Raw genomic sequence first — 15,285 nt, 5'->3', positions numbered from 1 at the left:
ACAGTTTGGAAATGCTGACGAATTGAAATGAAAAGATCTACAACATTTGCAGCTGGTTCTGGTTTTCCAATGGAGATATTTGGGAACGTGAACCCGGGGGTCTCAAAGAGGTGGAAACTCAGATTAGAATCTTGATTTGGGGGCAGGGGAAGCACATTCAGCATTATCAGACAATTTTATATTTGGGAGAAAAGAAACTTGCGGATCCCTCCCACACCCACTCTGACACACACACACACACACACACACACACACTTGTAGAAATTAAAGCTCAAATGTTGGGTGGTGGAAATATAAGTGATAATTTTGTACTGGGTGGAAGGAGGTTGAGGAGTGTGATTTTGTTTATCAAATGTGCATTTAAACAGAGTAAAGAAAAACTAAAAACAATAACAACAACAAAAAAGAACCAAGTTAAGGGCCTTTTTTTGAGAAGGGGGATATAGAAAGAATGTTAAGACTTCTTTGGGGGATGGGGCAGGAAGGGGTTGGCCTTTGTTTTATATACTAAACTTTTTTTTTTTTTTTACAGTTTCTACTTCAATCAATCCTCTAACCAAAATAGACAATTTGAACTCAGATTGTCTGGGAAACTTTTTTTTTAAAGGTTTTATTAATTTATTCATGAGAGACACACAGAGAAAGGCAGAGACATAGGCAGAGGGAGAAGCAGGCTTCCTGCGGGGAGCCTAATGTGGGACTTGATCCCAGGACCCCAGAATCATGACCTGAGCCAAAGGCAGATGCTCAACCACTGAGCCATCCAGGTGTCTCTGGGAAACCTTTTTAAAATATCCCTTATGGGGATCCCTGGGTGGCGCAGTGGTTTAGCGCCTGCCTTTGGCCCAGGGCGCGATCCTGGAGACCCGGGATCGAATCCCACGTCGGGCTCCCGGTGCATGGAGCCTGCTTCTCCCTCTGCCTGTGTCTCTGCCTCTCTCTCTCTCACTGTGTGCCTATCACAAATAAATAAAAATTAAAAAAAAAAAAATATCCCTTATGTATGAGTGTTCACTGAGAATTTCCATCCTTAGTCTCGGCTTCTTTTAGCTCTCAAGTTATCGAGCTTTCCTTTTGACACAGGACTTTGTTCATAATGGCTTCTATAATCTACTGGGAAAAGCAAATAACTAAAACAAACCTCCCACCTCAACTACTATCTTTGTTTTCAAAAATCTATCTGCCTGAAATATGAACTAGAGTTCATCTTTAAAGCCCTAGGTACATCCAGCCAGAGCCTCAGTCCTTTACTGATGGACAGAAAGACAATAGGCCTCATTCCATGCAGTGATATATTTCCCTAACTATTTCCTACAGGGCTTCTGAGAAAGAATATTTAAGAAGCCAGAGTATTAGACATTAGAAGTCCATCAGGGCTTTCTGAAAATCAGCAAGAAGCAGAATTCAGCTTTCTAGCAATCAGTAACTCTATAGTCAAACAGAAACACTTCTTCAAGCAGTGGCCTGTGACCAGTCTCATTACCTCTGTTGTACCATTAGCTGGTTGGATCCACAGCAGCTCTGAGAATGGGTGCTATGACATACACTCAATGATTTCAAATAACATTTCCTAGCCTGCTCACGAATGCCACTCCAAAGTCCAGGTCAAAAGGTTGCCCCTTGAATCATCAAAGCTTTATTAAGAACTATTCAATCTAGTTTTGGCTTCTATTCTAAGGGTTAACTAGATACTGAAGATGAAATATAATAAAAGAAGAGATTCTCTTTTTAAATGGCTTTTCCAACATTGAATTTAAGTACATATTACATATAATAAAATCTAGTTGTTATATAGATATATATTTTTATGTATATGTATAAATTATAATATACAATATATATATTAGCATTAATTTCTACTGGCTACACACAAAAATAGTCTGGTGAATTAAAAGAATTTTGAACTCACACAAAATTTAAATCCATCCTTTCTTTATACAAACATTCATTCATTCATTCATTCACTCATTCACCTAACATTATTGAGTGCTTAGTCCATGCCAGGTCCCCATAATAAGGTGCTGGGGATTAACAAGACATGGTCTTTACCCTAAAAGATCATAGCATAATGGAAAATACTGACAGATATATGGTAGATAATTATAACCCATTGTAGTATGTGCTCCAGGGAGATCCATCCAAGTCACTACAACAGGAGAGAAGGAACAATTTTAATATCTACTCAGGAATAAAAAGCAAGGAAATTGGGTGGAGTTAAATATGTAGCCAATGGAGGGCAGGTTATTGTTTTAAAAAAGTAAAAATGGCAGTGTGTGGATGGGTACCAGTCCATAAAAAAAGCAAAGAATTTCTCATAAACCTAAGAGTTTTAATTTAAGAGCTGTTTTTCTGAGATCATAATATACATTGTTAAAATCACCCCTTGTTTTTTGATATTAAAGCAGGAAGAGATGCTAACTGTTCTGTATTTGATATTGAAGGTCATGATCAAACAAAATACAAAGTTGGCAACCCTATGTTGGTTTCCAAAATTCTTCCTGAATATGTACTGGTTGTGAAATTTAAAATAAATAAATAAATAAATAAATAAATAAATAAAAATACTTTGTATAAAATATGTAAGTATATATTAATTATAAGTTAGAAACAGAATGCATATTATTTATATATAAATTATAATACATAAATATACATACAATATATATCCAATTACATAGGGGATCCTATGATACAAAAGACACCGGAAAGCAATTTTTGTATAAAGCATGTGACCTTGGGTAGGAAAGGCATAGGAGGCTGGGCATCAAATGGATTAAGTGTTGGGGGAGGTCTAGGAGGAAACCACTGAAAGAGAGTAGCTACTCACCACTCCTCGATTGTTCTTCAGTTCTCCATGACAACACAGCACTCTCGAATTGTCGATTAGAGAGTCTTTCTGGCCTTCTTCCAAGTAAAGCAGCCGTTCTTTATAATAGCGGCACTCAGATTCCCCCGTCTTGGTGTTGATTTCTGCCACTATTCCCTGAATGATGTTTATCTATGGAAACAAAGAAGAAAGTATGGGGAAAGTAAGCAAACCATCCACACCAACAAGTCCCAGGGGCTCAGCCTAGAAGGTCACCAAGATAGACTTGTATCTAATTCTGAGATTCCGTTATCTAACTTGCTGCTTTGGGAAAAGGCAAAAATAAATACAAGTTTTGAATATATTGTGTCCATCTATCCATATACACATAGATATACATATACATACATACATATTTATATACACATATAGATATTTGTATTATATATAAAACTGATTTTTTTTCTGAGAGGAAGAGATATAAGGTATAGCTTTTGATGTGCAGGACTCATAACTACTGAGCTCTATGTTGCACATTTTTTCAAACATGCTTATAATGTTGAAAATATAGGCATATAAAAACTTTAGCCAAGGAGAGAAAACAAAGCAGGCTGTAGTAGTCCCCAAAAGGGATTATCTTTGGGGTTTAAACCCAGTTGCAAGGTGTCTCTACATGTACTCAATCTAACCTACAAACCATATTTGCAAATTGGCTGTGAAGAAATGGTTTGGATACCTTCTTTGTGATAAAATATAAATGATTTATAAAGGACAGAAAACTATACATGGAAAGAAGAAACACTAGATGTAATGATGGGAACCATTTTTCTATATACGTAACACTCACACGCATGCCTATAGCACATGTGAATAAGTTAGGGGTGAAGGGGTTTCACAGCAATGGTGGATAGACTATTGTTAATGCAAAATGAAACAAAACAAAGCAATACAAGTACAGTACCCAGACACAATCAGTAAGCATTTATTCTGATGCGTTATTCTATCACATGTTCTATCACTTTCATGTCTAAAAGCTATAAAATACTAAAAAACAAAGGAACAAGAAATTAGTTGAGTAAAAACTCAATGACACGAACTAAAGGCAAAATGATGACTTCCTCTCCAGAGTCCTCTGTTCTCTAAGAGTGAAAAGATCAACAGTCCCATATATCTTGTGGTAATATATATTTTAAAGTTTTAATTTAAATTCCAGTTAGTTAACATAGGCTGCAATAGTATTTTTAGGTGTACAAATGATTCAACACTTCCATACAACACCCAGTGCTCATCATAAGCACACTCCTTAATCCCCATTACCTATTTTACCCATCCCCCACACCCCCTCTGATCATAATCAATCTGTTTTCTATAGTTAAGAGTTTATTTCTTGGTTTGCCTCTTCATTGCTTCCCCCCCCCCCACATTCTTTGCTTGTTTTGTTTCTTAGATTCCACGTATGAGTGAAATCATTTGGTATTTGTCTATCTCTGACTGACTTGTTTCACCTAGCATAATACTCTGTAGCTCCATCTATGTCCTTGCAAATGGCAAAATTTTATTCTTCATGGCAGAGTAATATTCCATTACACACACACACACACACACACACACACACACACCATATGTTCTTTATCCATTCATCAGTTGATGGACAATTGGGCTGTTTCCATAATTTGGCTATTGTAGATAATGCTGCTGTAAACATCAGGGTGCATGTATCCCTTCAAATTAGCATTTTGGTATTCTTTTGGTAAATACCTAATAGTACAATTGTTGGATCATAACGTAGTTCTATTTTTAACTTTTTGAGGAACCTCCATACTATTTTCCACAGTGGCTGCACCAGTTCGCATTTCCACCAACAGTGCACGAGGGTTCCTCTTTCTCCACATCCTCATCAACACCTATTGTTTCTTGTGTTGTTGATTTTAGCCACTCTGACAGGAGTGAGGTGGTATCTCGTTGTTTTGATTTGTGTTTTCCTGATGATCAGTGATATTGAGCACCTTTTTTTGTGTCTATTGGCTGTCCGTATGTCTTCTTTGGGAAAATGTCTATTCATGTCTTCTGCCCATTTTTAATTGGATTATTCATTTTGGGGCATTTTTATAAGTTCTTTTTATATTGTGGATACTAACCTTTTTTCAGGTATGTCATTTGCAAATAGCTTCTCCTATTCTGTAGGTTGCCTTTTAGTTTTGGTGATTGTTTCCTTCACTGTACATAAGCTTCTTATTTTGATGAAGTCCCAATAAACAATTTTTGTTTTTGCTTCCCTGGCCTCAGGAAACATATCTAAAAAGAAGCTGCCACAGCCATTTTCAAAGATTACTGCCTGTCTTCTCCTCTAGGACTTTGATAGTTTCCTGTTTCACATTTAGATCTTTCATCCATTTTGAATTTATTTTTATTTATTTATTTATTTTATAATAAATTTATTTTTTATTGGTGTTCAATTTGCCAACATACAGAATAACACCCAGTGCTCATCCCGTCAAGTGCCCCCCTCAGTGCCCGTCACCCATTCACCCCCACCCCCGCCCTCCTCCCCTGAATTTATTTTTGTGTATGGTGTAAGAAAGTGGCTCAGTTTCATTCTTTTGTATGTTACTTTCCAGTTTTCTCAACATCATTTGTTGAAGAGACTCTCTTTTTCCCATTGGATATTCTGTTGAAGATTAGTTGACCATCTAGTTGTGGGTTCATTTCTGGCTTTTCTGTTCTGTGCCAATGATTGATGGGTCTATTTTTGTGTCAGTACCTTACTGTTTTGATCACTACAATTTTGTAATATAATTTAAAGTCTGGAATTGTGATGCCTTCAGCTTTGCTTATTTTTTTTTTTCAAGGTTCCTTTAGCTATTCGGGGTCTTTTGTAGTTGCATACAAGTTTTAGGATCGTTTGTTCTAGCTCCATGAAAAATGTTGGTATTTTGATAGGGATTGCATTAAATATATAGTCTGCTTTGGTATTATAGACATTTTAGCAATACTTGTTCTTCCAATGCATGAGCATGAAATGTCTTTCCATTTCTTTGTGTCATCTTCATTTTTTTTCATCAGTGTTTTATAGTTTTCAGAGACAGGTCTTTCAACTCTTTAGTTAGATTTATTCCTAGGTATCTTACTGTTTTTGGCACAACTGTAAATGGGATTGATTCCTTAATTTCTCTTTCTGCTGCTTCATAACTGATGTGTAGACATGCAACCAATTTCTATATGTTTATGTTTTTATCTGGTGAGTTTACTGAATTCGTTTATCAATTCTAGCTATTTATTTATTTATTTATTTATTTATTTATTTATTTATTTATTATAGTCACACAGAAAGAGAGAGAGAGAGAGAGAGAGGCAGAAACATAGGCAGAGGGAGAAGCAGGCTCCATGCACCGGGAGCCTGACGTGGGATTCGATCCCGAGTCTCCAGGATCGTGCCCTGGGCCAAAGGCAGGCGCTAAACCACTGCACCACCCAGGGATCCCCAATTCTAGCAATTTTTTGATGGAGTCTTTTGGGTTTTCTATATAGAGTATCATGTCATATGCAAATAGTGAAAGTTCGACTTCTTCCTTGCCAGCTTTAATGCCTTTAATTTCTTTTTGTTGTCTGATTGCTGTTGCTAGGACTTCCAGTATCATGTTAAATAACAGTGGTGAAAGTAAACATCCCTGTCTTATTCCTGACTATAGAGGAAAGGCTCTCATTTTTCCTCCATTGAGGATGATATTAGCTGTGGGTTTTTCATATATGGCATTTATGATTTTTGAGGTATGTTCCCTCTAAACCTATTTTGTTCAGGGTTTTACCATGAATGGATGTTGTACTTTGTCAAATGCTTTTTCTGCATCTATTGACTATACCCTATGAACAGATGCATAATCTATATATTTTTGTAGCTATTATGACTTTCAAAGCTCATGTATTCTTTTTTCTATTTCCCAAAGTTTAGCGGTAGCACTATTTTGATAAAAACACATCCTTTTTCAAGGCACACAGGCTTTTTGTATCATAAAATAATGTCAATGTGACATTAAATATAAGTTCTATGAAATTAATCTGAGTTTTATTAACATAAAACAAATAATAAATAGAACTCTGGTACACAAACTTTCTTTGTTCCCCCCCCCCCTTGATTTTCAGACATGACTGATTACTTATTGTTACCTTCAAAAAAACCACCACATACACACAAAAAGAAATTAGGGATCCCTGGGTGGCTCAGCGGTTTAGAGCCTGCCTTTGGCTCAGGGCATAATCCTGGAGTCCCGGGATTGAGTCCCACATCGGGCTCCCTGCATGGAGCCTGCTTCTCTCTTTGCCTATGTCTCTGCCTCTCTCTCTCTGTGTCTGTCATGAATAAATAAATAAAATCTTTAAAAAAATTTTTACAAAACATACTAAAACTATGACTCATCCTTCAAATTAATTCAATTATTGCTCATTGAGCATCTGTTCAGTGTCAAATTAGGTGGTATCATTCAAAGAAATGAGACAGGGTCCCTGCCCTCAAGAAGCTTTAAAATATATGGGAGATATCTTATACACTCTTTTATGTCTACCCTAATCTTTTACCTTACTACATTTTTTTAAAAGATTTCATTTATTTATTCATGAAAGACACACACACACATACACACACACACACAGAGAGAGAGAGAGAGAGAGGCAGAGACACAGGCAGAGGGAGAAGCAGGCTCCATGTGGGGAGCCCAATGAGGGACTGGATCCCAGGTCTCCAGAATCAGGCCCTGGGCTGAAGGTGGCGCTAAACCGCTGAGCCACCTGGGCTGCCCCTACATTTTTATTTTTTATTTTTATTTTTAAAAAAGATTTATTTATTTATGATAGACAGAGAGAGAGAGAGAGAGAGAGAGAGAGAGAGAGAGAGGCAGAGACACAGGAGGAGGGAGAAGCAGGCTCCATGCCGGGAGCCCGACGTGGGACTCGATCCCGGGACTCCAGGATCACGCCCTGGGCCAAAGGCAGGTACCAAATCGCTGAGCCACCCAGGGATCCCTACATTTTTAATATATAGTGGAATCCATACTTTTAAAGGTCTTAGCGTTAATTGCTGTGGCTCTTTTTAGAGTTTACTATTACTAGGTTTACCTGTAAGTATCCAGGACAACAGAAAAATGATGTACTATAGGGATAAAAATGTGTTCACTTTCTAAGTTAACTCAGGGACTGAACAGCTGGCATATCACATGAAGATTAATAAACTCAAACAACACAGTGGTTCCTTGGGTAGCTATGACTACTGTCTGATGCTACTTCTTTCTCTGGTATTTGAAAAAATAGAGACAAACAACAGAAGTGATCAGTGTTATTCCACATTCTTTGTGGACATTATAATAGCACTTCTGGGTCTGCTTTCATTTACTTATTTTTTTTTTAAGATTTTATTTATTTATTCATGAGAGACACAGAGAGAGAGGCAGAGACATAGGCAGAGGGAGAAGCAGGTTCCATTCAGGGAGCCCCATGTGGGACTCGATCCAGGGACTCCAGGAACATGCCCTGGGCAGGAGGCGGGAGCTCAACCACTGAGAAACCCAGGCATCCCTCTGCTTTCATTTATTAAAAATGTTGTTTTGTAGTTATATCCACCTCTACACCATAAGCATCTAATTTCTGCATGGGTTCTTTTTTTTTTTATGAGATTTATTTATTCAAGAGAAAGAGAGAGAGAGTACAAGTGGGGGGAAGGGCAGAGGGAGAGAATCTCAAGCCGACTCCCTGTTGAGCACAGAGCCCACCCAGGGCTTGATCCCAAGACCAATGAGATCATGGTCATGGTCTGAGCTGAAACCAAGAGTGGGATGCTCAATCGACTGAACCACCCAGGTGCCCCCTGCATTGGTTCTTGAGAGGACTTTATTTTGCAGAATCACAGTGAGGAATAAAAGTGTAGATAGCAGATTGCCAATAGCAAATAGTCATGGTGGTTATGCATTTAAGTTCAACTTACTGTTGTATCTCTCATCAGGTTTCAAACTGAAGGGGAAGAACCGATAAAGCAAGATGACGACAAACATCTGGGAAGAGAATGGGGGTTAAGCCCACACATGCCATGATCATTACCCTCAAAGTGGAATCTGAAAGCCCTGTCTAGTTCCTTGGGTGGTAAGGTCGTCTACTCGTGGGCTTCTGACATGAACCAAGAATAGCAGCCAGCACTGCAGGAACAGCAGGACTGTTCTCATTGATTTCAGTGATTTTTTTTTAAAGAGTTGGGGAACTGTGGCAGGCAGAGGGAAGAGATGGTCTGCGAGATCATTTGTAGCCTGAAACAATCCTTAGAATTTAAAATGTCAGAACAAACAGACTGCTGGAATATCTAAATATCGGAAGTTCTATTTAAAAATGTTCTCTTTGGGGGGAAAATGTCTATCAACCCTCCAAAACACTATTAAGAAATTCTAATAATGATGCGGTAGTTTATGCATTGCAGTAAAAGCGAGACTTTTTTTAGATCTAATTATAGGACTGGACACTTGATGTAGAAGCAATTTAGTTAGGTTCTCCAATTCTTCCCTTTTCATAGGTGGAAAATCTATTCAGGGAACATGTAATTCAAGCTACATCAGTACTCTGGGTTTTATATTCATCAAGCATTCACAATGTACCCAAGAGTACAGGGCTAAATATTTCTGCTCATCTGGGTTAATGCCCAGATGATTTTGAAAAGAAGAGAAAAAAACCCCCACAAAAACCCAAAACAACATTGCTGTGCCTCTATTGTGTAAATGGACATTTAGAAGACTTGCTTTGTAGACATTTTCAAACGCAGGTCTAACCATGCTTCACACACAAATCTGCCTGAATAACAAGGTACAGATTTAACTTTTAAAAATGACATCACATCTTATGCACCAGGGAAACTGGTACATCCTTTCATATCGCAAGCAATCTTATTCTTATACATTTTTTAAATCCAAACTTTCGGTCACTGGGTGGTTTTAGAAATAAAGCATTATTCTTTCATGCTGCATATTAAAAAGAAGAAATCTTAACAGTAAAAGAGCAGGCTCACATGCTTCAAAAAAGTAATTATTTAGACTAGCTTGAGTCCCCTGTTGTTTTCATTCCCACAGACCACACACTTGCTGGGATGAAATATGGAGAGGAGGCAACTCTACAGCATGCTTCCCAGTGTAAAAACAGACATAATGAAGTGGAATGGGCCTCATCCCTGGAGCCTGTGTCCCCTATCTGTGCTGGATTGGGGACCTGGTCTGTGTGTGTTTGCAATCAGTCAAGAGTACCTTTCTCCCATCTTTTCTATCCCTGCAAGGAGGCACCCAGCCCACCTCTGACCAGTGAGGCCTCTCTACAAAGCCTAGAGGCCAGACAGCTTTCTGTACTTCTACAGGCAACAGTGGCTCAAAGAAGCAGCCAGGCTTTCAGCTCCATGGGATAGGATCATAAAAAAGTGGAACAGGCACAGGTTTTGCAGCCCACACTGACAGATTTCAGATATCAACCTCATCATGTGCTGGCCCTAGAGCCAGGCAAGTTATTCAAGCCCTCCAAACCTCATCTGGAATATGGTCCTAACAAGCACAGCTATCTCACAGGTTATTATAAGGGTTAAATGAGACACATAACCTCTACAGTAATTATATAAAGCTAATTTACTAGGTATTCAAGAAATGTCAGCAGGTATTGCTAGAATTATTATTGTTTGTGATTGCTACTTGTTATTAAACCTCTCTCTGGGGGGAGATAGGCAGCAGAAAGCCAGCAGGTGCGGGGTGGCAGTCCTCACCAGCGCAACGACAGGAGGCCTCTGGGGCAGGTGTATAGGAGACACGGGGAGCCAGGTCACGGCCTTTCTCTTTCTGTCGCCGCCGGCGCCAAGCAAACAGACCCAGCAGCACCACAATGAGGAACAACAGGAGGACGATGCCTGTGACAGCACCCACTGAGTGCCGCTCTGCACCCAGCGCTGGGCTGATCTTGGTGTAGGGATTCAGCTCCTCCATCATGAGGGCAGCTGCGGATGGAGGGAGGACCTGAGTGGGGCAGGCCTCCTTGCGCTTCAGATCTTGGCTCAGAGCCTAGAACCCTCTAACTTTAGGAGACCTGGGTGTTCTGGTCTTTGGCCCTATTCTTCAATCCTTTTGTTACCCTATCCTTCACTGTGCCTGTTTCTTCAACTGCCTACAGGGGATGGAGTTTCAGTGACATGGCAAAGAAAAGATGTAATCTGGATGGCAAATAACAAATGTTTACTGAGTAAAAAAAAAAAAAAAAAAAAAAAAAAAAGTTTGCTGGCAGATTTCATGGCTGCAGATTTCATAGCTTCAGATTTTCAAGTCACCTATGCATATCCTCTTTCTGTGCCAGATACAATCAGGGAATGGACTCTTTGAATTGGTCTCTAGGCCTCATCCCCATGGCTCCTCCCTCAGCAGGTTTCTATGACTGTATGTTGAGCATCCTCTCAACTTGCCTCTTTGTCTGTGGTCCCTTCCTCCTCTGTCCCCTGTCTTACAGACAAGGAGAGTAATGTGTCCAAGATTCCACAGCTTGTCAGTACTGGGGCTGGGATTTGAACTCTGAATCCCAGCTACTTAGAAAACAAAAAACAAACAAAACACAGCAAAGGAAAACTATCTCAAACTGATATTTAAAACCTTCTATAACCAGATCTGAACCCCCATCCTCTGCCTTCTCTTCTGCTGTTCGTCAGATTATCGGTTGTCAACCCCAGGCAGACAGATCCATGGTATTCCCCAGGCATCACCTGTCCTGTCATTCCTCCATAGCTTTGCTCAGGCCACTGGCTCCTCCTGGCCATCACCTCTTCTCTGTCCCACAGAGCACCCTAATCAGAACCAAGTTCCAAGGACAGAACACTCACTGTTCACAATATTCTCATAAGATGAATCAATTTTTCCTGGTCTTCTTTTGCTGCTAGGGAAGAATGAACCTCTCTCCATACTCAATACACATTTTCTGGTGAGCAGGAAGTTTGACTAGGTTGGTTCCTCACTGCAGTCAGAGGAGAGCTGGATCTGAAATGGGTGTTGACTTTGCAGATGGGCTCAGGGGCTAAAGTAAGATGCAACTCCCATTTGCTAAACAGAGATATTCAATTTAAAATCTCCAGAGATCTTAAACCTCACAACCACTGTAACAAACAGATTACAGTTTATTGTGAATTGTAATTACAGATTACAGAGTTACCTTTACAGAATCAAGAACTCTCAGAAATCAAAGGGACTTATTTGTTTATTTTTTTCCAAAGGGACCTTAGAGTGGATTTCATATAAACACTACATTATATAGGTTAGGAGACTGAGGCAGAGAGAGAAGTGACTTGTAAAATCAAAACATGACTGATAGTAACACCAAGCCTGGAAGCCAAGACCCCTGCATCCCATGTACCCAGAGACCCTTCATTCACCCATGCACCCAATCTGCTAGACTAAGGGAGAAAACAAGGTAAAGACAGGAAGAAACAGATGAACTTACAGCTTCTTCCAGGTGCTGCTGATCTGGATTATCATTTGGTGTGTGCCTCAAGATTTCTCGAAGAAGCAGAGGGTATTTCACTAGACGGCTCCTTGGAATATCGAGAAAATTCCAGAGATCTAGCTTGCGGCTAAAGGGGGATTCTAAACATCGCTGTAGGAAATCCTGGACTCGATGATCTTGTTTTTTGTGGTCCAGCAGAGCTTTGGCGGCTACTTGATTGCTGCAATAGCTGTCGTAGGAGCTGAGACAAGGCAGCTAAGAAAGGAACACCAAAACAGGGTTGGAGTGTAGAGCTAATTGTTTTCTGAAGCTACAAGCAAGTACCACTTGTATGGACTGCACAAAACCTAACTGGTCTCCAGGCCTGGCCAACATTCCTTTATCTGTATGGCTCCAGGAGACAGACTAGTATAATCTTCAAAATAGCAAGCCATGAACAGTTTCTAGGCTTTGGCTTGCTTGCTCAAAGTTAATTTCTTAGTTGCACATTTACTTTCTTGATTAAGACCCTATCATAATTTGTTTGCATATTTCTGCCAATCTAAGCTAGAAACGAAAGAACCAAAATAACTGCATACGCATACAGCTCAAAATTTTCCTGAACTTCCAAAAGCATCTGGTGAGGGGAAAGCTTCCCATCTTTAAAAACAGCAAATGGGATTTCTTTAAAACTTATTCATAAGAAACTCATCTGGAAGACTTAGTGGCATAAAAAGAAAGCAAGAAGTCAGACTCTATGGCCTAGCCCTTTGCATGGCCTGGTGCAAGCATCTCTGTTAGTTGAAGATTACCTGATTCCAAAAGGTGGAATCAGAACTCCAAGAAGTGTAAAGCAAAAGTATAATTAGTAAAAAATTAGATGCAGGAAGCATTTAGAAAAATCTTTTAAATTAGATTCTTGTCTATACCTCATGATTAGCATCACAATACCATGCAAAGAACATTTAAGCTTAAAGACTTTGGAACACTTCGACTCCACTATCTTCCTTCTACCAAAATATTAATTTCTCTCACATGTCCCATCAGTCACATTGTGCGAACACAGTCAGAGATCCAGTAAGAGGGCTGGCATCTCTCTTTTCCACTCCTTCCTATTAGTGGCATCCAAGGCTCAGCATCCTAATGCATGGGTTGTCAGCTTCCGTAAAAAGTGCCAGAGGCAATAAAAAAAAGCAGCCAATGGCCCTGCTGTGTTGGCTTCTTTCCCTTGGACTAAGAAGCCACATTTATCACAACACCTGCCCTGTGGAGGGATTCAGTGCAAGGCAGTGGCAAGAGGGTCTTTAATTTCTGCATACTCAATACTTTGCACTGGGCCTACCGTTCACAGACATTCAAAGTTTATATTCTGAATTAATTAATAAATCAGTGTTTAATGATTTCCAGATTAGGAAATATTCGATAGTCTGGGAACATGGTTTAGAAGTAAGTTGTGGCAGCATCTGAACAATGGGTCAAAGTGTAAGTATTCTGGTGCTTCTTTTATACTTCTTACTGAAATTATTTTCTCAGCAACTAAAACCAAAAAGAGATACCAAGGAAGTAATGTTTAAGTTCACTGTCGAGTTTAACATTCTTTGGAAAGGTTTACCTTCCTTACGTGTCATAAAAAACGACAAACCTTTATTTGTGTAAAAAGAGCTGCAGAAATTCTTTACTCAACCTTGTATTTGAAAGTAATGATAATTGCTACTTACACACACACACACACCCCAGATGTAGTATTGTGGCTTGTAATTTAGATTTTCAGAGTTAATTAAAAAGAGCTTCAGGCCCTCTTAATTTCATTTCCACTTCCTCGCCTTTTAAAAAGACCTGGAAATGCCTGATGTTTTCATTATGGAGAAACAAATCAGCAGTAACTATCGGATGTAAACTAGTGAGGAACTCTGACCACACTGCTGCTCCCTGTCCAATGGGCCATTACTCTCTGATCCTGCTGCCCCCGCTGCCATGGCAACCCAATCCAGCTCTGGTCCTGTTCACACCTGACAGGGTGCTCATTTCCTGAGCATGACCTGAAAGGCTATCTGGTTCAACCCACTGGCTAGAAAAGGCCACACAAGTGATAACTTGATAGGGAATGAAGAATGTACACATCTCGGTTCCCAAATATGCACATTCAGTTACGTAAGATGTGAGCGGCGATAATACAGTGGTTAAGAGGGCGGACTCTGGAACCAGGGATAATCATGTTCAAAGCCTAAGCTGGACAGTTACTAGTCAGGTGACCCTCTGAGCCTCAGTTTTGCTACTTAAAAAATGTATATACTAATGTCTTACTATCTTTTAATGAGCTAAGGCAGATAAAAAGTACCAGGGCTTGGCTTCTGGTGAAGAATCAGTAAGTACTAGCTATTATTATTATTTATCCCTAGGATATTTTTATTGAAGAAATTGTGGTTTAGAGAAGCAAAACTACTTGCTCAGCTAGAAACAAAACCAGTCTGCCCCACGTTCTTCCTCCATCCTTCCCCCCAAAGCTCTGAACTACTCAACATCTCTTTAAATAGACTATCAAGAATTTATAAAGGAAACTCTTCACTTTCTTTAGAAAGTCTTTCTATCTCCCTAACATTGTGAAAAGTGATAGAACAAATCTTTTTTTTTTTTTTTTGCTTCTATGTACCCTGCCTTTCTCTATAGAATTAAAATTTAATTAGAACCCAAATTAACATGAAAACCTGCTGCCTTGGAGAGCTCATAAATTATTTTATTACTGAAAAAACGTTAGCATGAAGATAAGTCGCTTGGGAAGGTGTTTCTGTACAACAGGGGAAGTGTATGGGATCAGCCTACCCATCTGGGAGACTGATCCTCAGTGACCAGGGAGGCTTCCTGAGAAAACCACCACTCTGCTTCAGGCCTTCAAAGTACAAGTAATTGATTCATTCAAAGGTCAAAAGGACTTGCCAGGCTTGTCCCACATGGGAGGCTCACTTGTTTAAAAGGGTTTTCTTTATTTTTTTCTTCACCTTTTTTCCTTGGGAGGG

The 15,285-nt window shown here is 39.5% G+C and overlaps 1 protein-coding gene across 4 annotated transcripts in view; it reads right to left on the bottom strand.

Moving 5' to 3' along the window:
- ARHGEF3 (Rho guanine nucleotide exchange factor 3) overlaps positions 1–15,285 on the bottom strand; it is a 306,305-nt gene that overhangs the window by 5,081 nt on the left and 285,939 nt on the right. For all 4 annotated transcript variants that reach the window (XM_072720688.1, XM_072720687.1, XM_025986010.2 and 1 more), the window contains 2 exons: positions 12,290–12,547; positions 2,828–2,998 (listed from right to left, as the gene is read on the bottom strand). In XM_072720688.1, the coding sequence (XP_072576789.1) occupies positions 2,828–2,998; positions 12,290–12,547 (429 nt within the window). The remainder of the gene's footprint in view (positions 1–2,827; positions 2,999–12,289; positions 12,548–15,285) is intronic.

Source organism: Vulpes vulpes, chromosome 9 (assembly GCF_048418805.1).
Source record: "Vulpes vulpes isolate BD-2025 chromosome 9, VulVul3, whole genome shotgun sequence".
Classification (NCBI taxonomy): Eukaryota; Metazoa; Chordata; class Mammalia; order Carnivora; family Canidae; genus Vulpes; species Vulpes vulpes.
This window is presented reverse-complemented; position numbering and strand designations above follow the sequence as displayed.